Below are 26717 nucleotides of genomic sequence, written 5' to 3'. Positions count from 1 at the left end.
AATGCATTTCTCAAGTACCATCTGCATGGTATCAGGCAAGGGAGCACCAGTGAACGGTCCTCTGAACTTCCCACACATTAAGACTCCCTCCACCAACACCACTATACCGGTTCTCTCCTTTTATGAGAGTTTCATGCATAGATCAGATTTTGGCCATAAATGACCATTTTACCTGGAGTGGAGTCTTATTTGTGACTGAGATGAAAAGCTCCATATCACAAAACCAATCCTGAGTTATCTAGTCCTGCCTGACTACCCCTGGTCCAAACTATAGGTAATCACAGACTTATTTGATAAAGAAGAGTTAGACTAAAATGAATTCCAGATGCAAATCTTTTATTCACATTGGGAATGTACAGATGCAAACTTTCAGAGATTCAACTGCACACAACAGATTCTGAATGTCAAACAGAAAAAAGTTATTTTCTGTATGATCAACAATATGTACTGCTAAACCATCAGACTGTACTGAGCATGTAACGATATAGTAGCATCCTCATTAAAGCAGCTTTTTGAGCCAAATGTTCTGAGTGTTAGAAAGGGGTGGTGCAAAGGCAAATAGATTTTCATATAATCCAATATTGTGCATGCCTAGAAAACTGTTCAGTCTGAGCCGTTCAAAAGGGGTGAATTCTATTGGATGGGTGAAACAAAAAGTTAGCGAATATGAAGCACCCAGATCTTTTGTCAACCTAATCACCAGGCCAACAAGAAAAGAAGGTACTCTGTTGATTTTCTTTTATATCATGTAGAAACTTAAGCTCTTTCCTCCCTGTCACTCCAAACAATTTTTTCTAATTAAGAATACGCTCTCTTTCAGTGTCTAGAAACAAATGGAAAATGTCTACAGCAAATGAACAGTAAATTACCAAATTAGCAAGCAAACTGTTGGTAAGGCCTTAACAGCATCAGTGTATGCAACTGATGTCAGAGCATATCCTTTATTCTGATCTGTGGTGATACTGATGTGGTAAAATGCATATGAAATATCATGTCTACCTCAACTCAAGGCCAACTGAATTCAGATGCAAGTCTTATACTAATGTTACATTTTTACTTCAGTGCTGATTTGTTGTTAATACTCTCAAAACTGGTCCAGATACCTGTACATAAGTTTTTTTTCCTATATGGAGACAGTTTGCTTTTAAAAAGCAGTCACAGATTACAATACATTTCTACGAGTTGTGTGCTTGGACATATGATCAAGTTCTTAGACAAATAGTGGGAACTCAGTGGAGGAACCCCCCCTTGTTTTGTTACTGACAAGAAATGTCACATTTTCCTCAGTTACTTTATAATAGGAAACATTTTACAGAAGGAAAATAAATCTATTCAAGTGTGGAGAATTCTAAAAGTATACGTGATGGCTGGAATTTTCAAAACATATCATTTATACCAAAGAGCTGAATTGCTGAAGTCTGCTTTTCTGAAACACATTTATACTTAGCATGCAGAACATGGCTTTTGTGGATAGAGAGAAGAAGCAGACTAAGTTGTCTAAGTGCTGCTAATAGCCTTTTCTGCTCTCCATCCCTCTCTTGGTTTAGAGTAGTCCCATGGTTGCCTGTTCTCAGTGTATCCATACAGTTTCCGCAGTGCCACACGGGCAGCTTCTTCCTCTGCAGCTAACACTGTTTCGCCAGGACCTTCAGCTATAAGCTTCTTATCGCTGGGAGGAAAAAAAAAATCAAGTAAATGTCTTAATGAGAAAATTGTGACCACCACCATGCACCATTAATATATAATACGAGTCCTCTAACCAGCACTTCATATTTATTGGAGGGAAAACATTTAGATTATGGTGGTCTTTTGGGCAACTGTACATGAGTATATACTTGTTGATGGACACTCAAGTAAGAATTACACTGCATTCCTGAAGAAATACAACTGTGTTAATTCAGATTCACATTCCGTTACCAATTGCCTGAACTATCCAATCTCTGTTAGAACTTTTTAAAAATATACAAGTACATCATCTTGATATGCCTCTCTCTTTTCCTGGTAAACAATCATTTTAAAGTGTCCTGTCTTTACACAGTTCAGCAATAGATTTATTCAAAAATTGTTCAATTAGCAGAGAAAAAATCTTCATGGCTACATAAATGAGGCCATGATTTGGCCTTAAATACTCTGAAGTAATTCTTGTATTTCGAGGATTCTCTTGTCAATCCACTTCCCTTTTGCATCCTCCTCCCATGGTACCCCGAAGCATGGGACAGTTTCATTCTTTTCCAAAGCTGTTCAACAACGTCTGCAAGAACCCTATTAAAATTTGCACCTGCATCCAATGTACTGCATATGTCTATACTAGATTATAAACTCCTTGAGACGGGAACTGTCTCTTTATGCATTTGTATGAGAAAAAACATGTCAATCCTCAAACGTTTATATAAGTCCATTGAATAAATAGCATCTTTCTTCTAAAATTATTTTTACATGGCAACTTTAACAAGGGCAACTTGTGAAAAACAGACAATTTCCTTCCTCCCTCCCCATAAAACTGGAATCCGTTTGACTTCGGATGAAAGTTTTACTAACCAGTACAATCCAACGAAGTACAGTGGAAGAACTGTACTGGCTCCTGACTGCCTGGTAAGTCTTGGTTCTGGAGCAGACATATTCCTCTTGGCCAGTTCCTCCACTAGCAAACCCATTGGGTTTGTAACATCCCAGATCTCAAAAAGGTCTTTTCCAATCAGCTGAGGAATTAAGAAGTCCTGAACAAAAACATTACAATTAACAGAAAGGAAGAGAATGAATGTTCTGGTGCCTTGTGTCCCTGACAACAAAAGTAATATAAGGGGAAGGGAGGAGAGAAGCAGTTAACAGTAAGCTGTTAGCTTCGCTATGTGCAGTGTGCCTTTAAATTAAGGTTGATGAATTTTTATGGTACCCGAGTCTCCCATGCATTCTTATAGTGAAAGACAACACAGCTCAGCAGATCTGGTGCCAACCCATGTGCCAAAATACACACTCACGTAACTCCCTAGTATAGTTCCTACAGAATATACCGCTACCTCGATATAACACGAATTCGGATATAACGCGGTAAAGCAGTGCTCCGGGGGGGGGAGGGGGGGCAGGGCTGCGCACTCCGGTGGATCAAAGCAAGTTCGATAAAACACGGTTTCACCTATAACACGGTAAGATTTTTTGGCTCCCAAGGACAGCGTTATATTGAGGTAGAGGTGTACTTATGAACTAACCTGTAGGGATATTTTGCGTTTTCTAAATGTACATGTCTGAAATAAATGGTACTTTGACTGCTCTGTACTTGTGAGGCACTTTAGATTTTAATTCACTTTTAGCTGGGTCATGCCTTTATTCAAAATTACATTAAGAAACCACCCAAAGCTAAATATCACTGCCATATAAGGGATTCTAATTAAAGGGAGAACTGGGATCAGGCCACCTGGAAAATAAAAGCCTTCACAAAATCCAGATTAAAATCACAAATATTGAAAGTGCTACTCAGGGCTTATATAGGATGGTTGAGAACTACAATGCGACCTCTCACCATCTGAGACATTCAAATTGCTAGGACTTAAAATTAAAATAGTCTTTACAAACTGTTTTGCAAAAAGATTAAAGACACTTCACTTTGTTTCTTTTCAAATATTTTGTTAAATAATAGTATTAAGAAGGGGGGAGGGCTAGCTAGGTGGTTTGAGCATTGGCCTGCTAAACCCAGGGTTGTGAGCTCAATCCTTGAGGGGGCCACTTAGGGATCTGGAGCAAAAAATCAGTACTTGGTCCTGCTAGTGAGGGCAGGGGACTGGACTTGATGACCTTTCAGGGTCCCTTCCAGCTCTATGGGATAGGCATATCTCCATATATTATATTATTTATTAAGGATAACTACAAAAAATTAATTCTTAACATAATTATGAGACCGGCAGGGCTTCCACTACCCTCCAATTAGCCTGCTGCCTGTTGTCCTGTACTGAAAGGCAGCAAAAGCTGAAATTCCTAGGCAGCAACTAAATTAGCATATCTTGTAACTCCAGTTCACCACTGGTGACAACGACAGCAGATGCTGTAGTATAGACAGGACTTGGGTGGTTTAGACAACAGTGGAAAAAAATCATGTTCAAGTCCTCTAAATACTGCAGCTTCTACCATTGCTACCACTGGAGAAGTAGAACCAATCTGAATCATGGCTATAAAGCTAGCTAGTGTACCCAAGCCCTGGAACTCTAGGCTTGACTCTGCCATTGACTTGCTGCTTGGCTTGGGCAAGGTCACATAATCTCTCTGTCCCTGTTATTCCCCCAATTATAAAATGGGAATACCACCACCTGCATTCCAGGGATGATGTGGGGATTAGCTACACAGTACTGAATGCTTTGTAAATGCTAACTAACTACAGAGTTCTGGTAGAAAATCCAATACAGAAATGTTGCATTACAAGATATTTTGAATGAAATTTGTGATCCCTTAAACAATGAGACAGAATTTTCTAAATAGTTGCTTTTTCCTACAGACATATCTGAATGCCATGCAGCAGAAGTAACATGGTTTTGGTTGTTTCATGTTATGTCTCTTAGCTGACATTTCTCTGATTCAAAATAGAAGTAAGTAAATGGCATAAACTGGAAGGATAGCAACTGCTAAAATGACTTCCTTCTCACAATATATTTTAATAAGAAACCTTTTGATGTTCGATTCCAGAGACTCTCATTAACAAATCTCTAAACTGATTTGACTTTCTATGTATGTTAAGAAATTGTAGAGTTTTTCTGAAACAGTTGTACTAACAGATGTACTAACCATCAAATGTTTCATGACTGTACTAACCATCAAATGTTTAAAAAGTTATACTGTAGCCACTGATTCAGCCATAAAATATCTAACAAATCAGGCCAAAAGTAAACAGAGCTACTTAAATAATAAGTTGCTATTCCTTGAAAAGGAGGGGTTGGCTTAGGTAAAGTAGAATCATAGGACTGGAAAGGACCTCTAGGTTATCTAGTTCAGTCCCCTGCACCATGGCAGGTCTATGTATTATCTAGACCATCCCCGACAGGTGTTTGTCTATCCTGCTCTTACAAATCTTCAACGATGGAGATTCCACAATCTCCGTAGGCAATTTATTCCAGTGCTTAACTACCCTGACAGTTAGGAAGTATTTCCTAATGTCCAATCTAAACCACCCTTGCTGTAATTTAAGCCCATTGCTTCTTTTCCTATCCTCACAGTTTAAGGAGAACAATTTTTCTCCCTCCTCCTTCGAGCAACCTTTTATGTACTTGAAAACTTATGTCCCATCTCAGTCTTCTCTTCTCCAGACTAAACAAACTCTGTTTTTTCAATCTTCCCTCATAGGTCATGTTTTCTAGATCTTTAATTATTTTTGTTGTTCTTCCCTGGATTTTCTGCAATTTGTCCACCTTTTTCCTGAAATGTGGTGCCCAGAACTGGACACAATACTCCAGTTAAGGGCCTAATCAGCGCAGAGTAAAACGGAAGAATTATTTCTCATGTCTTGCTTACAAAACTCCTGCTAATACATCCCAGAATGCTGTTTGCTTTTTTTGTAAGTGTTATACTGTTGACTCATATTTAGCTTTTAATCCCCTATGACCCCCAGATCCCTTTCTGCAGTACTCTTTCCTAGGCAGTCATTTCCCATTTTGTATGTGCACAACAGATGGTTCCGTCCTTAAGTGGAGTATTTCTCCTAGCTCTTGCATATATGCATATGTTAGACCTGAATGTGGGAAATACGTTTGTAGGGGGTCTGGCTTTTGCTGGCTGTCAGTGATAAGATACTATTATTTATTTTTATTTTTGGTCTTATAATTTGAGACTGGGATCCCTACAGCCTTAGAGAGGTGCCAAAGAAATAAAAATAATACCTGTAACTGGTAGTACTTACCCTGATAAATATCCCTGTTTTCTGAGGCCCACTGCTTTCAAACAATGCCCCTATTACAGCAAAGAAAGTCTGCTGCAGCACACTGTCTGGGACAGGAAACTCTGCACAAAGCGTTAAATCCTGTATGGATAGGTTTCTGGCCACATAAGACAAAAGTTCCTGGCTCGTGAGAAAATCAACGAGGGCTCGTATCCCTTCAGAGGGCATCTTTGGATAAGCATCTTCAAAGCACTGAGTGAGGTAAGAGCGTGAAAGAGATACCCCTTGTTCAGAAAGTTTGTGATTATCCTGGAGATTGAGGGCAACTGCTTCTTTGTCTAGCCCAAGTTCTTGGCGTCTGGTCTCCTCACTTTTAATATAACAAGAATTAACAAACGCAGTTTTGAGGAGGTCCAAGGAAAAGGTTTCATGTAGTCGGTGGCTAAAAGCCTGTATCTCTGCATGGTAATCCCAGTTAGGCTTCTCTGAACTATAAACATATAAAAGAAAATGAACTCAAGAGTAGAACAGACCTTCCAGACAGTCAGTCATCTGTTCCACTAAACAGCTTACATTTGAAATCATTTATTAAAAGGAAATGAAGATGTCTGAAATATTCTGTTTATTTTTACAAGTAGGCTTATTGCTAGAGCCCTTCAAATCTGCGGATCCAGACAGTTTTTGCGGATTGTGGATTGGATGCTGATACAAATTTTGTATCCATGCAGGGCTCTAAATATAGCATCGCAAAGGCTGGGAAGAAGTTGTCTGCAGCTCATAGCCTATGAGGCTGCTGTCCCTTAACCTGCCCTTCTCCCTTCTTCAAAAGACATGTCCCTGTGTGAACCCTTTTGACAGATGCTATGCAGGGCTGCCAGCACCGTCTCCCACCAGATCACATGTCCCCAAATATTATTATTTGTTGTTTGCATTACTATAGTCCCTAGGAGCCCTGGATCAGGATCCTGTTGTGCTAGGCCCTGTACAAACACAGAACAAAAAGACAGTCACTGCCCCCACACAGCTAATAATTTAAGTATAAAATGGAAATGATAAATAGATACAGAGAGGGAAGTAAAAGGAAACAATGAGACCCTATACCTCAGCACCATAGGTCAGGGGAGGCCAAACCACGGCTTGAAAGCCAAGTGCAGCTCATGGTGCCCCCCACATTCCCATTCTCCATCTACCAGATGGGGGGAAGGGGCAGACTCAGGGCTTCTGCCCTGCAGCAGAGTGGTGGGACAAGGGCAGAGGTGGCCAAACTACAGCCCACGGGCCACATCAGGCCCGTGGGACTGTCCTGCCCGGCCCCCGAGCTCCTGCTGTCCCCCCTCCCCCACAGCCTCAGCTTGCTCGTTCCGCCGCCGGCGCAATGCTCTGGGCGGCAGGGCTGTGAGCTCCTGGGACAGCACAACTGCAGAGCCTGGCCTGAGCCGGTGCCCTGTGCTGCGTGGTGGGCACCGCGGCTGTAGTGCTGCCAGCCACAGGCGCGGTAAGGGGACATTGGGGGGGGGGGGCTGGATAGAGGGCAGGGGAGTTCGGTGGTCAGGGGATAGAGGTCCTGGGCGGGGCCATCAGGAATGAGAGGAGAGGTTGGATGGGCGGCGGGGATCCGGGGGAAGTCAGGGGACAGGGGTGTGTGGATGGGGCAGGGGTTCCAGGGGGGCTATTAGGGAACAGGGGGGATTGGATGGGGCAGGAGTCCCGGGGGCGGGGGGGGGGGCAAATAGGGAGTGGGGCCAGGCCACGACCCCCTCCCCTAACCAGGCCTCCATACAATTTACGAAACCTGATGCGTCCCTCAGGCCAAAAAATTTGCCCACCCCTAAGCTAGGGGCTTCTGCGCAATGGGGGGGGGGGGGTTTGGGGGCCTCAGACCCGGGGGGGCCCTCCCACGTGGCTGACACCCTGAGCTTCGGCAGGCCCCTCCTGCGTGATTGACGCCCTGAGCAGGCGCATGCCCCGGCCACCCCTGCCACAGGCCAGAGTCTCAGCACACCAGCACTCTAGATATGGCCAAGCTTTGCGTTGGCGTTATGCAAAAGGAGCCTGTGAGGGAGGATTTTGAACGAGAGGCCCCGTGCACCTTGTCTGCACTAAAAGTGAGCTGCGGGGGGCAGGACCCAGCGCACGCTGCTGTAATAGTGACAATAAACAACAATGTTGGTCTGGGCCAGGCGCCTCCGCGCCCTGTGCTGGTTCCCGATGGGGCGCGGGGGGCCCAGCAGGAGGAAGGATGGGCGGGGTGTGTGTGAAGGGAGGCAGAGACCCGGGACAGCCTAACCTGGGCCTACCAGAGACCTTCCTCCACCTGCGCCCGGCCTCGGGGCCCAGGAGCGGGCGGCAGAAGCGGGCAGGGGCGACCGGCGCAGAGGGGGAGAGGAAGAACGGAGCGACCGGGACCGAGGCAGGGGAAGGAGCGGGGCCCCCAGCGGGGGATGGGGGCCCCCAGCACGGGGCGGTAGGGCCGGGGGGACCCAACCCGGGAGCGCTGGACCCGGCTCTTACCGGCGGGTAACGGGCGCCAGCAGCCGCTGCTGCTCCAGGTAGGCGCGGAGCCAGAGCTTCTTGTCCCGGCGCTGCTGATGCTGGAGGCAGAGCGCGGCCCGCCCGGCCCCGCCGGCAGCGGCCAGGAGGCGACGAGGCGCCCGCAGTAGAAGCCCCGTCGCCATAGCTGCTCGGCGCGGACCGGGAACAGGAAGGAGCCACCCTGAGAGCGGCCGCGGGAAACAGCCCTCGGCCCTTCAGTTCCGGGGAGAAACGTTCCGGGCGCGCCTTAGCGCGTGACCCGCCAGAGGCAGGGCGGCTCTGGGGACTTCAATTCCCAGCAGGCGCTGCTCCAGCCACAGCCCCGCCCCCGCCCGCCGGGAGCTGTAGTGTTCCGGGCCCATCGCTACCCTGCAAGGGCGGCGTGTGCACGGGCGGGGACAACGCCCTAGCCCACGTTAGCCCGATGCCAGGCCAGGGTCACCCACAGCCAGGGGAAGAGGAGGGACCCTTTACCTCAACCTCTTCCTGCCCCTGCCCTAACAGCTGCCTAGGTGCTGTTAGGGCACCTGGGTGCTGCTCTGACCCCAGTTTAGGGTTGCCAACCTTCCAGGATTGTCCTACAATCTTCAGGAATTAAAGATTATGTCATGTGATGAAACCTCCAAGAATATGTCCAACCATAATTGGCAACTCAGGCCAGAAAGCTACCGTGTGGCCTCATCCCAGCACACATCAGCATTGCAGTTGCTGCATTAATGAAAACAGCAGCACAGCACCCAGCTAACTCTTCTCAGGAGCTCTAAGCACTCACCGCTGTCCTAGATCAACAGCCTACACTACCAGTGAGGGTTGCACTCTCATTCCACCCTCTCTCAGCTGATCATACACATTTTAAGGATAAAGACTGCTGGGGGAGGCCAGGCTGTTTAAATGACTAAAAATAAACACACTAGCCAATTGCTTGTAGCACAGTGTGGACAAAACTCAAAGGGTGTGCATGAGTAGGGTGCTGATGAATATATAACATTCAACAAAATGGGAAACCTGCTTCCAACCACAAGTTACTGAGAGCTAGGGTATTTTGCCTTTAATACAGACCCCTACAGATTTTCTTCCGTTGCCTTTTAGAAAATTCTTTGCCTGCCTTTTAAAGATAATTGATTTAAAATTTAAGAACTAAAAAGCACATGCTGAATCTCAGTAAGTTTCCAAATTGGATGTTATGAATAGCAAATTCAATAAACTTCTGTTTCTACCTATGAGAGAGGTAGATGAGATATCTATGAAGACACTCAACATCTCTAGTTTTACGTAATGAAACGGATAAGTAAATGTGGGACAGCGATTCTGGAAATGATGCCTGCTTAGAGGAAGTGAAGAGGAAGCATATTTAGCATTTTGAAGGAAGAATACGTTTTTGTCTGAAAATACAGGATTCCTGCACATTTGAATAAAATAGCGTTTAAGAATTCCCAAGATAAGACAGGTCATGAAAACCTTTTAAAAACTTACATTAAATTCTGCGTTGGTTTGACAAATTTATTAAATACACTACATTGGTACCTTATATTTCATAATCTTTAGATCACTTACAGACAGACTCGCTTAAAAATGTCTTTTATAGAAAAACATCTGCAAAAATTAAAGCTAAAATATGAAAATACATATTACACACTGGATAATCTGCTGAATCATGTTAGCAAAGAATGCCTTTCATTCAATCTGTACATGTGCATAAACAAGGGATATATTCATGAACTAAGGTTGCTGGGGTTTTTTTTGTTTTGAAATCTGGAACACTGCTGTAACTAATTTGGCTAAACGAAAACTAGTGCAATAATATTTAACCATTAAATTACTGCATCTAACAAGAGAACAACAATAAAAAAAACTTCATACTTGTATTACGTACTTTGTTTACAGAGACTTTCTTTTCCAAATCCATTCTCTTCCTACCACAAGAGAGACAATGATTATTTCTGCAGGTCACCATCCTTACATACCAGAAAAGCAAATTCCTTTCCAAAATGAGTCTATCTATATTTACATTGAGACATGCAAAGGGACGATACTGTAAGTATGTGAGTACAAACTGATAAAAATAAATATTACTGAGCAACAGAATGTCCCTTTAACACTGTAACTCTACAGCCTTTTTCTGTGGCAGAAGTTCTCAGTGCATGGATTATAAAACAGCATACCATTTAGAGACAAAAGTTTTTGCAAATTCTTTATATTTCCAGCTATTAAATCTTTTGGAGAGCTGTGTCTAGCGCCGAAACCACAGCCAGCTATTGAGTAGCCAGAAAGCTACAGTAATTGAGTACATGATCATTTCTCTTTTAGCGCGCTCTTTGTTTTCTTCTTCCAGAAGCTGTAGACGGCGATTAAGTTTGATTATCTAAAAAAAGAAAGTCTGCTTTAGTGCCTGGTATAAGACTGCTAGATTCTCTAAAGAATATATAAAAAAGTATGTAGAATGCATTATTCTTAAAGATTAGATTGCACAACCTGACTGTTTAGGAGGTTCATTGACTGAGGACAAAATTTTCCAGTTTTTGTTCAGTTCTTTATTAGGGAAATAACTTGCATTGATCTTGTAGAAAGCTGGGTCCCCCTCCTCTTAACTGTTACATAGTCATGCTATATTTAACTCTTTTCTTCTTTCCTAATCAATCAGTCAATCCTCAAGACCACTATATACCATACTTGTTATTCTTCTATGAATTCCTTTGTGTCTGCCAACATCCCTCTGACATTGAGATGCCCAGAATAATACAGAGTATTCTAGGTGCAGTTGTGCCAGTGAATACAGAGATGACCAATTACCACAGATGTGATGTCAGAGATATTCTGCCTTTGCAAATTATAGTGAAATCACATCTCTAACCTGTTCTCCCATTTTCAGCTCTAAATCTTTTTCTTTATCTCACCAGCAAGCATATTTTAAATACCTGTCTTCTTAAGGAAGCCGCATCCACAACTGACATGTCATCTGGAGTTCCCTCAAGTGTTGTGTCCAAGTTTGAAAGACCGTACCTATCAGAGGGGGGGAAAAGTTTAGATGCTCTATATGTTGAGTGAGGAGTAATTGGTACATTATTTGATGTTCTCTGTAAGAAACAGGAATTTTCAGAAAAAAAGCTCTTTTCTAACTTTAAAAAAAGCATCTGATGCTTTAGGGCCCTAATTCAAGAAAACACTTAGACACGGGCTCATGTCCCATTTACTTTAATGTTTGCATGTGCTTAAGTGCTTGGCTGAATTGGGGCTTTAATGCTTTCCAGGACTAAGTGTTTTGTAGATGCTCCACAAAACTAAGAGCTGGGGGAAGTAATCTTCATTGTGGCTTGGACCGTAAGGTAAATCTCTCAGAACTGCTTGATCTAATATTGAAACCTGCAAAGAGCTTGAGCCAAAACCTCAAAAATATAGTTGAGACATTTAACAGATCTGATAGATCAGATATTGAAATCCTACATGAAGGCACTACAAATAAATACAATATTCAAACTAAATGCTTATATTAACAAAAAAATAAACTTGAGAATGTGTATTAGCTTAGAACAGGGGTTCTCAAACTTCACTGCACCACAACCCCCTTCTGAGGAAAAAAAAATATTACATGACCCCAGGAGGGGGGACCGAAGCCTGAGGCTGCCAAAGCCCATGGGCTTCAGCCCCAGACAAGGGCCCTGTAACCTAAGCATTGCCACCCAGGGCTGAAGCACAGTTTGAGAATCGCTGGCTTAGAAACTTTGCAAACAAAGAAAAGCCACTATACCTGAGGTCATAATCCAACAAAGAGCCTTCTAGAGAAAAGTTCAGAAATAAATCATTTTTATATAATTCTGAAGAAGCTGGAAGAGAAGAGGGTATTTTACCCCAGGAAGCTAAGAATAATCTCCCCCAAACTGACAGAGACTGGGAAGCAATGAGACTTAAGATACAGAGTGCTGGTAAATGCAGAAAAGAAATAAACTAGAAAATGAATTTTTGTACATAATCCCTTAATTATAGTAACTGTAGGTTACTATAAAAATCAGATGCAAGTGGGATTCTTTTAATGGGCAGTGTCCCTTTAAATAAGGAAAGTTCTTTTGCATTTAACATTCTCTTGGGCCACTTATAGTGAAACAAGTTTCTGTGGAGTGCAATTAGCTGAATACACAATTTAACTAGAATTCATAATTCTAGTTACAGGTCAGTTACCCTGTAGTTTGTCAATATTTTGGTGGTTTAAAAAAATTAAATTGAAGCTTTGATAACAATGAGAGCCCTGAGAGATGCTGTGTCTGAAAGAGATCGGCTGGATTATCAATTGATATGTGAAAAAACTAGTTTTTGAAAGGCAAGGAACTGCAGTGAACTTTGTTAAGGGACAACCTGATTAGGCAACCTCCTGTCAAAAGAGCCACTGTCATCCTCAGTCACTAAACCAAAAATTTCCTTACCTATAAGGACAATTAAAACAGGGGGACTTTTAAAATTCAATTTACTGGGTTATTCATGCTGTTTACTATTTACATTTCCCTCAGCTTGGACTATATGAAAATCAATGAAGTGTTTCACTTTCAGGATTTCTCTACTGCAGCAATCAGGTTGCACATACAGCAGAGGAATGTTTAAATCTACATTTCAGTATGTTAAAAACCACTGTGAAGATTTCTGCTGGTCTAGGTTTTATAAAACATTGTAGAAAAAACTAAATTTTCTGCCAAATTTGAATCCAAGGATCCTTTCTCAGAGATAACCAGTATCCATAGACTTGACGAGTACAATTCTGTTTTATCTTTATTGGGCAGATTTCCTGGAGGAAAAAAACATATGAACTAGGCACAGTCCCCTAAATCAGAGAGGGAATGTATCTGTCCTCGAGCTGTTTTAAGGGGATAATCTCACAGGGCATCTAGGAAATGAATCCTCAGGTTTTACCTAACTATAGTCTGGAGAGAATAAAAATATACATTCTCGATGAGCGAAACTGCCCCCATCAACTTCCAGAACTGCAGGAAGCGACACTGGCTGGAATTCAAAGACAACTCTGCATTAGTCCCCTCAGGATGGTGCTGTTATGCCACAGAGGTAGAAAGCTCTATCTGGATTGGAGCAAATGTATATGTCTGAAACTTGAAAATCCCTCGCAGCAAGGAAGACTTGATACCGAGGCCAGGTGGAGGCAGCTTATATTAAATGGTTCCACATGGCATGATTTCCTAATGTTGTGATGACACAAAGGCCTTTTTCTTGCTTCCGACATAGCTGTGGCATAATACTTAAATGGTATAAATCACTCAGACTTTCCACTACAATTGCTCCAGCCATCTCCCTTTGCTTAATCTGTCACAGGTCATTTGTAAGGGAGTAGGGAGCTTTTAAAGGGGCAACTGCATCAATGGCTGAAGAAAGAAAAAAAAAGGCATATAAAATTCCCACCAGACCACTTGCAGACCAGTCTGTTGGCACCACAATCCTAACCCTCAGAGCTGGCTGAAACTGCACTGGTTCTATCAATCGCCTCAGATGGCATATTGAAAACAGATCCATCACTCCAATGACACAGCTGCATTCCAACCTCAGACTGCAGCAGTTATGGTAAGTCTATGACAAGTGTATCATTATCACCTCACCAACCTCCAATCCCCTTCGAAATATTAGATCCAGATTGCAATCAGCTATATTGGCAGAGCCAGAAATCACTCTCAATTATGAAAGCTATAAATTCCCAAGTCAACCCAGAAGAATGATCTGTATGGATCCGAACTTGGAGATCTGTTGAGGGTTATTTTTATAGACCAATTTTTCTGACTTTAAAACACTAATGTTTAGATAACAGAAAAAGGAGTTACTGTCCCTACTCAGCTTTTAAAAATCTTTATAACTTTTGTATATTCAGGATGTCTACTTTGGGGAGATGGCAGTGGTGGTAAAGAGTGGGAGGTGGAAGATGTGATATTTACATAATATGCAGAAAGAAAGCTTTATTTCTCAGAGTCTCAGCCATCAGATCATAAATTAGGTTTTTACCCACTTACATTGAAATGACACCCATCTAACAGAAAAATGGATGTGGGAAACCCCATGCAAAACAATAATAGGCACATTATTGAAAACTTCTACATTTTACTGTTCACACCAGTTTATTTACTTCCCTCAGAGAAAAGCAGAGATCAGAGGCCCAATGGACGTATTACCACATGTGCTTCTATCATACGTTAAAAGCTTCAATTGACATATTGAAACTGAATTCTAAAGCTTACAACATATTTTAAGGACCTGAACCTTAATGAGAGCTTTGCTAATGACTGTGATGGGCATACGGTCATGCCCTACAGAACATCTCTATGCACAGAAAGGATGTTGATCAAGTGTTATGTTAAGCATAAGTGGCCCAAAAACTATTTTGGGATTCAGTAATCAAGAACAATTAAGTCATGAAATTTTAAAGCCTAAAATAGTGCACCCTGACTAAAAAGAAATATGTTTACCTGGTGTTTTCATGATGAGGGTTAGAGGAAGTGGCAGCAGCCGACCCACCTCGTAACACAGGCCTACGGCAGGTTATTGCAGAAAGAAGTCACAAGACAGAAGCAGGAAACAGCATAAACACAGAGAAAAGATACAACAAAAGAAACAAAGACAAATAAATGTCAAAATATTTTCAATTATATTGTATGGTATTTCAATACAATATAATATCTAGTTAATATCGTGTTGTAAACTGTATTTTCAAAATACCCCATTTAATATTCTTTTTATTTAATATAGGACTAACAATAAAAGTATGCAGCTATCGTAACAACCTAGTCATTCTTGATGGTATAGACTGATTTATGGGAATATATGCTGTTGAGATACAAGTCTGTGAATAAGAGCTCTTGATATAGGCTTTTTAAATGCTAATAATGAAAAACAATCTCAGCGCCTTCTCCCCTTCACTTACTGTCTTTCTTCCTAAGTTCTTTTTTAACTCTTTCCTTTCTGTCCTCTTCCGATCCATCTCAGGAGAAATTGAAGAGCCCAGGCTTCTCAAGTTGCTACAATTGTGTCTAGTATGCTCATGGCTGCTGAACAGGTAGGAAGGTCCTGATTTCCAGAACTGCTGAGCACCCACAGCACCTCCTAAATTACTGTGGAGTTGCGGGTGTTTAGCACTTCTCAAAATGAGGCTGTAACTGACCTCTAGCATCTGTCTCTTTGCTGAAACATCTATGATGTGTAATCACTTCTCCAAGGGGTTGGGGTCTCTTTTTTCACTCTTATCTCACTTATAGGCAGCTGCAGACATCTGCATAACATGCTAGTCCCAAGTATATACTAGGCTCTATAATAAAAGACTAAAGAATCCAAGTGTGATGACCCTTAGAGCAGAAATGTGTGGGGAAGAGGATACACACAGCCCACAGATCTGGCACTGAGAAGGCTGAGAGAACACTCTCCAGGAAAGGAGTAGAGGTGAGCAGCCGTGCGCACAAAACAACACACAAAAACCTCACAATTAATAGTTTCATTTCAAGAAGATGAAGATTGAGGTGCACAAGCAGAACTGTGCAAAAACCTTGCATTGTGCTTACTTGCACTAGGCCTGGCTCTGATCAGTAATATTGGTGCTTACATCTTACATCAGCAACAAACTCACCCATAAAATTAAAAATAAAAAAAAGTGTGCACAACATACTCCGAACACTAGCCAGCAGAATGTGAAATCAGTGCAGAAATAGGGTTACCAACTTTCTGATTGCCGAAAACCGAACACCCTTGTCCTGCTCTCTTCCTCGCGGCCCCACCCCCACTCACTCCATCCCCCCTACCTCCCTGTTGCTCTCCCCTGGCTCATTTTCACTAGGCTGGGGCAGTGGGTTGGGTGCGGAAGACGGCTCCAGCTCGGGGTGCAGATTCTGGGGTGGGGCTAGGTTGAGGAGTTTGGGGTGCAGGATGGGGCTCAGGGCTGGGGCAGAGGGATTGGGATGTGGGAGGGGTTGTGGGGTGCAGGCTCCAGGAGGGGGCGAGGGGAGCAAGCTCCGGGCAGCGCTTATCTCAGGCAGCTCCTGGAAGCGACCGGCATGTCCTTGTGGCCTTGTGGCTCCACGCGCTGCCCTCGCCTACAGGTGCTGTCCCCGCAGCTCCCATTGGCTGTGGTTCCAGCCAACGGGAGCCTTGGAGTTAGCACTTGCAGGTGGGGAAGAGCACTTGGAACCGCCTGGTTGCCTCTACACCTAAGGACTGCAGGGATATGCTGGCCGCTTCTGGAAGCCGTGCAGAGCCAGGGCAAGCAGGCAGCCTGCCTTAGCCCCGCTGCACCACCGACTGGACTTTTAGCAGCCTGTTCAGCAGTGCTGACTGGAGTTGCCAGGGTCCCTTTTCGACTGGGTGTTCCGGTCAAAAACCAGATGTCTTGAAACTCTATGCAGAAAGTTGTTTTACAAAAGAAAACAAAAGGACAAACTGGATGGGTAGAAGAACCAGCAGTACTTTGCCCTGCCACATCTTCGTTGATTGCATATTTCAAAAAGGTAACATTCACGTCAAGTACACGTTCCTCATATAGCATGCAGCAGCCACTAAAATCAATACAACTAACTTTTAGGTCTCTTTGCACTTTATCTAAAACTAGCAATTAGTTTATTTTTTACAGATCTATAAGTACAACACGCAGTTAGTCTGGTTATTAGCTTTCTCTATGGGCTTCCTTAATGACCGGAGTAACTTTTGTCATAAATTATTTAAAACTTTGAATTTCCTGGCTGATATCATTTTGGTCACGACATTAAGTAGATTTAATACTAATACATGATCAAAATTAAGCATATCCCTGATGCCATCTTTACATAGCATATCACAATATTCCACTGCAAACACAATGGAACATGGAGGGAACCATGCCACAATATGTCGCAACACAATAGGAGAGGTGAAAACAGACAGTAGTACAGTGGCTGAAATGGTCCATCTGAGCTCATCTTCCTTTGTTTGGAACAGAGCTCATTTTGGGGGATCCCATAACAATAATTTAGTAGAGAACTCATGGATGTTGAGGAAAAAAATATAAGAAAGACACTGTCTTTCATTCAGACTAAGTGTGAATGTCTTGGCTTTCAGTTTGTGTTAGTGTGTGTGTGTGCACATGTGCAAGAGAGAGAGAGAGAGAGAGAGAGAGTGTGTAGTGATCATTAAAGGTTTTGGTTTGACATCCCTGGAAATCCACGTCTTCTCTTATGCACAAAAAAGAAGCAGTAGTGTCAGATTCCCTATGCTGGCCCATCAATGCTGATTTACAGGTCAGAGTGCCTTAAGTCTGATCTGGAAATCTTGGGGGGAGTGAGGTGAGGTGAGGAGGGAATGATGCAAGGCCATAGGGGAACTGGAGGTTGGTTGGGTGAGAAGCTCTGCTCTGATTAATTGCTTACAGTACATCAGAGAGGAACATAAGAACATAAGAATGGCCGTAACGGGTCAGACCAAAGGTCCATCTAGCCCAGTATCTGTCTACCGACAGTGGACAATGCCAGGTGCCCCAGAGGGAGTGAACCTAATAGGCAATGATCAAGTGGTCTCTCTCCTGCCATCCATCTCCATCCTCTGACGAACAGAGGCTAGGGACACCATTCTTACCCATCCTAGCTAATAGCCATTTATGGACTTAGCCACCATGACTTTATCCAGTCCCCTTTTAAACATTGTTATAGTCCTAGCCTTCACAACCGCCTCAGGTAAGGAGTTCCACAAGTTGACTGTGCGCTGCGTGAAGAAGAACTTCTTTTTATTTGTTTTAAACTTGCTGCCTATTAATTTCATTTGGTGACCCCTAGTTCTTGTATTATGGGAATAAGTAAATAACTTTTCCTTATCCACTTTCTCAACATCACTCATGATTTTATATACCTCTATCATGTCCCCCCTTAGTCTTCTCTTTTCCAAGCTGAAGAGTCCTAGCCTCTTTAATCTTTCCTCGTATGGGACCCTCTCTAAACCCCTAATCATTTTAGTTGCCCTTTTCTGAACCTTTTCTAGTGCTAGAATATCTTTTTTGAGGTGAGGAGACCACATCTGTACACAGTATTCGAGATGTGGGCGTACCATGGATTTATATAAGGGCAATAATATAGTCTCAGTCTTATTTTCTATCCCCTTTTTAATGATTCCTAACATCCTGTTTGCTTTTTTGACCACCTCTGCACACTGTGTGGACATCTTCAGAGAACTATCCGCGATGACACCAAGATCTTTTTCCTGACTCGTTGTAGCTAAATTAGCCCCCATCATGTTGTATGTATAGTTGGGGTTATTTTTTCCAATGTGCATTACTTTACATTTATCCACATTAAATTTCATTTGCCATTTTGTTGCCCAATCACTTAGTTTTGTGAGATCTTTTTGAAGTTCTTCACAATCTGCTTTGGTCTTAACTATCTTGAGTAGTTTAGTATCATCTGCAAACTTTGCCACCTCACTGTTTACCCCTTTCTCCAGATCATTTATGAATACATTGAATAGGATTGGTCCGAGGACTGACCCTTGGGGAACACCACTAGTTACCCCTCTCCATTCTGAGAATTTACCATTAATTTCTACCCTTTGTTCCCTGTCCTTTAACCAGTTCTCAGTCCATGAAAGCATCTTCCCTTTTATCCCATGACAGCTTAATTTACGTAAGAGCCTTTGGTGAGGGACCTTGTCAAAGGCTTTCTGGAAATCTAAGTACACTATGTCGACCGGATCCCCCTTGTCCACATGTTTGTTGACCCCTTCAAAGAACTCTAATAGATTAGTAAGACACGATTTCCCTTTACAGAAACCATGTTGACTATTGCTCAACAGTTTATGTTTTTCTGTGTCTAACAATTTTATTCTTAACTATTGTTTCAACTAATTTGCCCGGTACCGACGTTAGACTTACCGGTCTGTAATTGCCAGGATCACCCCTAGAGCCCTTTTTAAATATTGGCGTTAGCTAATGTAACTTCCAATCATTGGGTACCGAAGCCGATTTAAAGGACAGGTTACAAACCTTAGTTAATAGTTCCGCAACTTCACATTTGAGTTCTTTCAGAACTCTTGGGTGAATGCCATCTGGTCCCAGTGACTTGTTAATGTTGAGTTTATCAATTAATTCCAAAACCTCCTCTAGTGACACTTCAATCTGTGACAGTTCCTCAGATTTGTCACCTACAAAAGCCAGCTCAGGTTTGGGAATCTCCCTAACATCCTCAGCCGTGAAGACTGAAGCAAAGAATCCATTTAATTTCTCCACAATGACTTTATTGTCTTTAAGCGCTCCTTTTGTATTTTGATCATCAAGGGGCCCCACTGGTTGTTTAGCAGGCTTCCTGCTTCTGATGTACTTAAAAAACATTTTGTTATTACCTTTGGAGTTTTTGGCTAGCCGTTCTTCAAACTCCTCTTTGGCTTTTCTTATTACACTCTTGCACTTAAGTTGGCAGTGTTTGTGCTCCTTTCTATTTGCCTCACTAGGATTTGACTTCCACTTTTTAAAGGAAGTCTTTTTGTCTCTCACTGCTTCTTTTACATGGTTGTTAAGCCACGGTGGCTCTTTTTTAGTTCTTTTACTGTTTTTCTTAAATTGGGGTATACATTGAAGTTGGGCCTCTATTATGGTGTCTTTAAAAAGGGCCCATGCAACTTGCAGGGATTTCACTTTAGTCATTGTACCTTTTAACTTTTGTCTAACTAACCCCCTCATTTCTGTATAGTTCCCCCTTTTGAAATTAAATGCCACAGCGTTCGGCAGTTGAGGTGTTCTTCCCACCACAGGGACGTTGAATGCTATTGTATTATGGTCACTAATTCCAAGCGGTCCTGCTATAGTTACCTCTTGGACCAGCTCCTGCGCTCCACTCAGGATTAAATCTAGAGTTGCCTCTCCCCTTGTGGGTTCCCGTACCAGCTGCTCCATGAAGCAGTCATTTAAAGTATCGAGAAATTTTATCTCTGCATTTTGTCCTGAAGTGAAATGTTCCCAGTCAATATGGGGATAATTGAAATCCCCCACTATTATTGAGTTCTTAATTTTGATAGCCTCTCTAATTTTCCTTAGCATTTCATCATCACTATTACTGTCCTGGTCAGGTGGTCGATAATAGATCCCTAATGTTATATTTTTATTAGAGCATGAAATTTCTATCCATAGAGATTCTATGGAACATGTGGATTCGCTTAAGATTTTTACTACATTTGAATCTACCCTTTCTTTCTCATATAGTGCCACTCCTCCCCCTGCACGACCTGTTCTGTCCTTCCGATATATTTTGTACCCCGGAATGATTGTGTCCCATTGATTGCTCTCAGTCCACCAGGTTTCTGTGATGCCTATTATATCAATATCCTCCTTTATCACAAGGCACTCTAGTTCACCCATCTTATTATTTAGACTTCTGGCATTTGTGTACAAGCACTTTAAAAACTTGTCCCTGTTTATTTGTCTGCCCTTTTCTGATGTGCCAGATTCTTTTTTATGTGACTGTTTATCATCTGATCCGGCCCTTACATTATACTCTTCAGTCCTCTGCTCCTGACTTATAACCTGGAGATTCTCTATCATCAGACTCTCCCCTAAGAAAAGTCTGTGTCCGATCCACACGCTCCTCTGCAGCAGTCGGCTTTCCCCCATCTCCTAGTTTAAAAACTGCTCTACAACCTTTTTAATGTTTAGTGCCAGCAGTCTGATTCCACTTTGGTTTAGGTGGAGCCCATCTCTCCTGTATAGGCTCCTCCCATCCCAGAAGTTACCCCAGTTCCTAATGAACGTGAACCCCTCCTCTCTACACCATCGTCTCATCCACGCATTGAGACTCTGAAGCTCTGCCTGCCTACCTGGCCCTGCGCGTGGAACTGGGAGCATTTCTGAGAATGCCACCATAGAGGTCCTGGATTTCAGTCTCTTCCCTAGCAGCCTAAATTTGGCTTCCAGGACATCTCTCCTACCCTTCCCTATGTCATTGGTACCTACATGTACCACGACCACCGGCTCCTCCCCAGCACTACACATAAGTCTATCTAGATGCCTCGAGAGATCCGCAACCTTCGCACCAGGCAGGCAAGTCACCATACGGTTCTCCCGGTCATCACAGACCCAGCTATCTACGTTTCTAATAATCGAATCTCCCATTACTAACACCTGCCTTTTCACTAGAAACTGGAGTTCCCTCCCCCGGAGAGGCAACCTCAGTGCGAGAGGCGACCCCAGCACCATCTGGAAGAAGGGTCCCAACTATGGGAAGGTTTCCCTCTGCTCCCATTGACTGCTCTGCTTCCCTGGGCCTTTCTTCCTCCTCAACAGCACAGGGGCTGTCTGACCAGAGGTGGGACAATTCTACAGTGTCCCGGAATGCCTCATCAACATACCTCTCTGCCTCTCTTAGCTCCTCCAGTTCCGCCACCCTGGCCTCTAAAGTCCATACATGGTCTCTGAGGGCCCGGAGCTCCTTGCACCGACTGCACACATACGCCACCCACCCACAGGGCAGGTAATCATACATGCTACACTCAGTGCAATAAACTGGATAGCCCCCACTCTGCTGCTGGGCTTCTGCCTGCATTGTCTCCTAGTTAATGGGAGGGTGGTTTACAGAAGCAAGTTTTGAAATGTGGTTCGGTTTATAGGTTTTAGGGGGACCAGAAGGGGTTAGGGCTGGCGAGGGACTCCCACTCCCTTCCCACTCCCCTTCTAAACTCCCTTGCGAAACTCCCTGTTAGCAGCCCCTGGTCGCTTGTGTGCAGCTTTATAAAGCCCTGGCCTGAGTGAATGCCCCGCCCACTGATTAAGGCTCAGCCAATTACCAGAGGCTTCGGCTTTCAAACCTGCCTCCAACTGCCAGCCAGAGCACACGGTCCCTCAAACAACCAAACAAACCAACAGACTGACAAACACAAGCTCAGCACACAGCAAGTAACCCCCAAACACAAACAAACACACACTACAGACAGTCACTTACCCCACAGATGCTGTATTTGCTCCTCCTTCACCTGGAGAACTCCCTGTTAGCAGCCCCTGTTCGCTAGGAGCTGTGAACTGACAGACTACAGGCATCGGACTAAAGCTGCTCTCCCCTGGCTCCTTTCAGCACCACCAGGAGAGCCCTTAATGTGTTAATGCCTTGGCAGAGACATTCGGAGTATGTCTACACTGCAATGTCAGCCCAGGGCTAGTAGAACTTGAATTAGCAGAACCTGGGTTTTTTAACCTAGGGCTTTAGCATCTACACTCATTTGTAACCCCGGGCTAGGAATTGTTCAATATTGGGTTCCAGCCTGTGGCTCCAGTATCTACACTTTATTATGCAGGCCCGAGTCCCACCACCTGTATCCCAGACTTCCTAGCACCCCATGGTGCAGTGTGATAAAACTTGACTGTCCACCAAACTTGACTGTCCAGAGGACAAAGAAAGTAGGCCTGTGGGATACTTTTGTGAACTCCCAGAGCACGAGCCCAGTGGGGCAGCATCTGCACTACAAAGCAATAAGGTTTGGACCCTGGGTCCCAGCTTGATTTCGACCCTCCACTCCCATGAGGTGCTTGGTCCCTGGGTCTGAGTCCTGGGTTAGTGTAATTTGTATGTAGATAGAATGGGGGTTAGGCTTGAGTCTGAGTTCAAACGCTGGGTTTACACTGCAGTGTACACATACCCTAAGTTTTTACCACTTCCAGACCCTTATCCCCCTGCACAGCCATGGAACTACAACTCCCCACTCTAAATATACCACCCCCCAATCTCCATAAAACCTCTTCCTGTCAATCCCAGTTTTCCCCAAACACTGCCAAATTCACAAAGCCCTTCTCAACTCATCATGCCCCACAGAACCCCATTTACTCTCCCCTCTATGGTCTCATCTCAAATCCTGTATCTGAATGGTTCTGTCGACTAATCTTACCTTCGCTAAAACAGTTATGCCAAATAAGGTGAGCAAGTGTTTGTTTAATTGAAATGCGTTTGTCATCTGTGGGGGACAGTGGTTATTTAGCTAGACTCTAAAAGATTCCAAAGAAGCGTGTGGAAAACAGAGTAGAATTTCAAAGAAGGAGCATTTTTAAAATGTCTCCTCTGCAAAATGTTAGTAAATATTTTACCTTAAAAATTACATAGAAAATTCAATTTCCCTCTTAAAAGTTATTGGTCCAAACGTAAAGACAAAATTAAGATTATTAGAGTGAGAAAGTTATTTTAATTCTGATGCAAATCTCAGCTCTAACTTAACCATGGAGTTGCTACCAACATTTTAGGGGGAGGTTATTATAAACGCAGGTCAACCTAAAAGGAACACTAGTTTTAGGTCCCAAGCTTAAGTTGTACCAAAAATGAAAAAAAGTTTCTCAAAACTTAATTAAAAAAATCTGGTTGCACTGAAAATTTAAACATTCCCCTATAGCTTTGGAAACACAAAACAGACATTACTGCAGGAGAACCAGAAAGTGAAGACTTGTTATAAAAGAAAATGAAACTGACCTATTTTCATTGTCCAAGCTGAATAAAATGCAAGAGTAAACAGACAGTATAAATAATGAGAATTAAATTCTATTTTCAATTTAAATAGTTTAACTGGTTAGTAATACTGATAAAATTCTAAGAATAATTCCTTATCTACAATAGTATAAAACTACCATCTGTAATTTTAATAGACTGGGACATCAACTGGCAATATTTTGAAACAGAAAAGCAAGCCAAAACCAAAACCAAACCAAAGAGTATTTCCAGTAAACAGAACAATCAAAAGTTGTTCATTTTAAAAGATCTCTTTCAGTGACACCAAATGACAAAAGTATATCATTAATATTAAAATAAGAACAGATATGCCTTGAAATACATTGGGAACACTATGCTACATAGAGCAAAGAAAAACAGTTTGAAACATTTAAAATATATATCTATTTTGTAATCATGCATGTGGATTATCCAAATTTCACATTCCCATTTTAGTCACAGAATAGTCTGGAAGATCTAAACATCTGAAAATATGTTTACTCAAAAAAACCAAAAAACCCCAAACCACCCCTTTAGTCCATCAATAGTTTTATATTTGAACCCTGCCAAAATTGTAGATGGATAGTAATAGTTTACGGTTTCCTTTAGGAATTACCATAAAGGAATACGTCAAAATAAAATCCAGAAACAGTAAGGCTGTTCTCTGAAATTTTCAGGGAAGCTCATCAGATAATTATGAGATGAACAAACAATATTTGGAGGTTCTATTTTTTCCATAAATCCAAGAGAATGTGTGTGAAATCCTGCCCCATTGAAATGAAAGGCAAACCTCTCATTAACCTCAATGGGGACAGAATTTCACCATATATTTTTAATGAGTCTTCTACATGCTATAAATCTTTAAATTTTTTTTTTCATAAGCTTGGACAGTTAACTCTGCCTTACTTGGGAGGGGCAATTTTGCAAAACTAAAACATTCTACAGTTATGTTTAACCTTTTATTGATATGGATATGAAAATGTTAAGTCATTACTATCCACCCAGCTGTTGGACAAGGATCAAAATCTTGGTAAAAATTATGGGTGAGGTTTTAAAAAGACCCTAAGGGAGTCATTAGGTGCCCAACTCAGTGGAATTCAATAGGAACTGGGTATCTAATTAACTCTCTTAGGCCTCTTTGAAAATCCACCTTTGAGCATAAGACCAATAAGTCTGGAGTGCTTCACAATTACGTGACCTTGAGATAGATAGTTCTGCATGAACATGTTGACAACTCTATTAACTATAGGAGGGGTCAGTTTGAACACTGACCACACACAATAAGATTGTCTTGACAGTCACAATACAATCCCTTACCAAAATGAATGGGAAAGAAACAGCTTAACTTAAGCCTTGTCTACACCAGGGAATATTATAGAAACATTTCATTGGGATGCTAAAATCGAGAGGGTGAGGGGCAGCATTTTTAAGAATTCCGTGATGCAGACAATTCCAGTGCTAAAATGCTATTCCAAGAATTCCCCATTAATTACTCCAAAGGCTTTTGGGTCAACTCCTCAGGAACTGGAAGCAAGTTATGTGTACCTCTCTAATGCAGCCCATTAAATTAACAGATGAAGTTTGATAAATTAAACGTCATCATTATTCGTCTTTATAAGTGATGTTATATTGTTGGATACGTCAATCTTACAGTACTAACAAATTAAGGATAAAGGATCAAATTCAGTGTACAATAAGTGGCACAAATGGGCTAATTCTAGCCAAGTAACTACCCTTTATAAACCACCTTATCCATAAAAGTGTAAAACATATTACAATAGTATACTTCTCAATAAGATAGTCAGCAAAGAATGGCAGTACTGAACAAATGGTTCTCAGAATACCATCCAGAAAGTATTTCAATAGCAATGCAGTTAATACCTATCACTTGAGCACAACATGTAGAAAAAATGACAGTCATCGGTTACATAATTAACGTATCTACTATTTGGAATAACAACTGTCACAGGTTAAAGGTCTCCTAACATTTTTTCCAAAAATATTGTTTGGAAAAATATTGGATGTGAATTCTCTTAGGTAAGTTTCCAACTTGCTCCTTCATATTAGTTCCACTGAATCATGACAACGTCAACCCAATCTTATTGATTTGTTCCAACAGTCAGCAACAGAAAGGTCAAGGATGTTATAAGAAGCCTGCAGACTTGTGATCCATCATCATTTGGATTGCCAAAAGCCACAGAAAACATCTAACAAATTAACAATTTACAAACAGCACATAAACCAAGCCTTCCAATCACCAGATTAGCCTTTCCTATTTTGATTTTTACATGAATGGAAATAGGAACCAAACACACACTCTTTAAATGCTGTATTTGACTGAAGTAAGGTACTAGATAATGGAGCCTTTTGAAATGTGAATTTTGGACAATTAAGTTATTTATAAACAATGAAAGCAAAAAAAAGCAAAGCAAAATAATATCATCCCATATTAATTAGTAAACAGATACCACACTCCACTAAAAAGGAGAAAAAAGCAAAAAAAAGAAGCAGTAAGAGCTGGCAGAATCACTGATGGCCAATCACCTGCGATTTTCATCCAGCACATCCAAGACCTGCTGGTAAGCCCTACGAGTAGAAGACTGGATAAGCGACAAAATGCCACGAGCAGAGTAAATATTAGATCCATCTTCAGGTAACATATGAGGAGGACAGACACGAGCCTGTTGTAGGGATGGTGTCACACTGTTTGTACAAGCACAGCAAATGAAGAGAAAAACACTGTTGTCAGATTTTAAATAAAGAACTTCTTCAGCCAGCCCCAGTTCCAAAGTTTAAGTGGATTCCATTTGATCTTACCCTTTGCCCACCAATACCAGGTAAACACTGTCAAAAAAAGAGAGTAATAGATGGATTCACAATTACATTGTTAA

The 26717-nt window shown here is 42.2% G+C and overlaps 2 protein-coding genes across 8 annotated transcripts in view; both read right to left on the bottom strand.

Annotated features, from left to right (window-relative positions):
* Positions 1-319: 319 nt before the first annotated feature.
* Positions 320-8608, bottom strand: MRPL44 (mitochondrial ribosomal protein L44). The gene is made up of 4 exons (XM_045031235.1): positions 8369-8608; positions 5879-6347; positions 2539-2717; positions 320-1669 (listed from the first exon to the last, which is right to left on the bottom strand). The coding sequence occupies exons 1-4, from the start codon at positions 8530-8532 to the stop codon at positions 1498-1500; spliced, it is 984 nt and encodes a 327-aa protein (XP_044887170.1). The 5' UTR covers positions 8533-8608; the 3' UTR covers positions 320-1497.
* A 1267-nt stretch (positions 8609-9875) lies between these two features.
* The window catches only part of MFF (mitochondrial fission factor), a 37224-nt gene continuing 20382 nt past the window's right edge, over positions 9876-26717 (bottom strand). For 3 of the 7 annotated variants that reach the window (XM_045031292.1, XM_045031291.1, XM_045031294.1), the window contains 5 exons: positions 26371-26529; positions 23812-23829; positions 14839-14901; positions 11305-11389; positions 9876-10751 (listed from right to left, as the gene is read on the bottom strand). In XM_045031292.1, coding sequence (XP_044887227.1) covers positions 10620-10751; positions 11305-11389; positions 14839-14901; positions 23812-23829; positions 26371-26529 — 457 coding nt within the window. In that variant the 3' untranslated portion in view covers positions 9876-10619. The remainder of the gene's footprint in view (positions 10752-11304; positions 11390-14838; positions 14902-23811; positions 23830-26370; positions 26530-26717) is intronic. The other 4 variants (XM_045031293.1, XM_045031295.1, XM_045031296.1 and 1 more) reach the window with 4 other exon arrangements.

This window comes from Mauremys mutica, chromosome 9, assembly GCF_020497125.1.
Source record: "Mauremys mutica isolate MM-2020 ecotype Southern chromosome 9, ASM2049712v1, whole genome shotgun sequence".
Lineage (NCBI taxonomy): Eukaryota > Metazoa > Chordata > Testudines > Geoemydidae > Mauremys > Mauremys mutica.
This window is presented reverse-complemented; position numbering and strand designations above follow the sequence as displayed.

What these genes read in the sequence shown, in the direction of transcription:
- MRPL44 (XM_045031235.1), bottom strand. Translation starts at nt 8,532, where the DNA reads ATGGCGACGGGGCTTCTACTGCGGGCGCCTCGTCGCCTCCTGGCCGCT. An exon ending in CTGGCGCCCGTTACCCGCCG is followed by an intron (nt 6,348 to 8,368) that starts GTAAGAGCCGGG and finishes ATATGTTTATAG; the next exon opens with TTCAGAGAAGCCTAACTGGG. An exon ending in AAACAGGGATATTTATCAGG is followed by an intron (nt 2,718 to 5,878) that starts GTAAGTACTACC and finishes GTTTTTGTTCAG; the next exon opens with GACTTCTTAATTCCTCAGCT.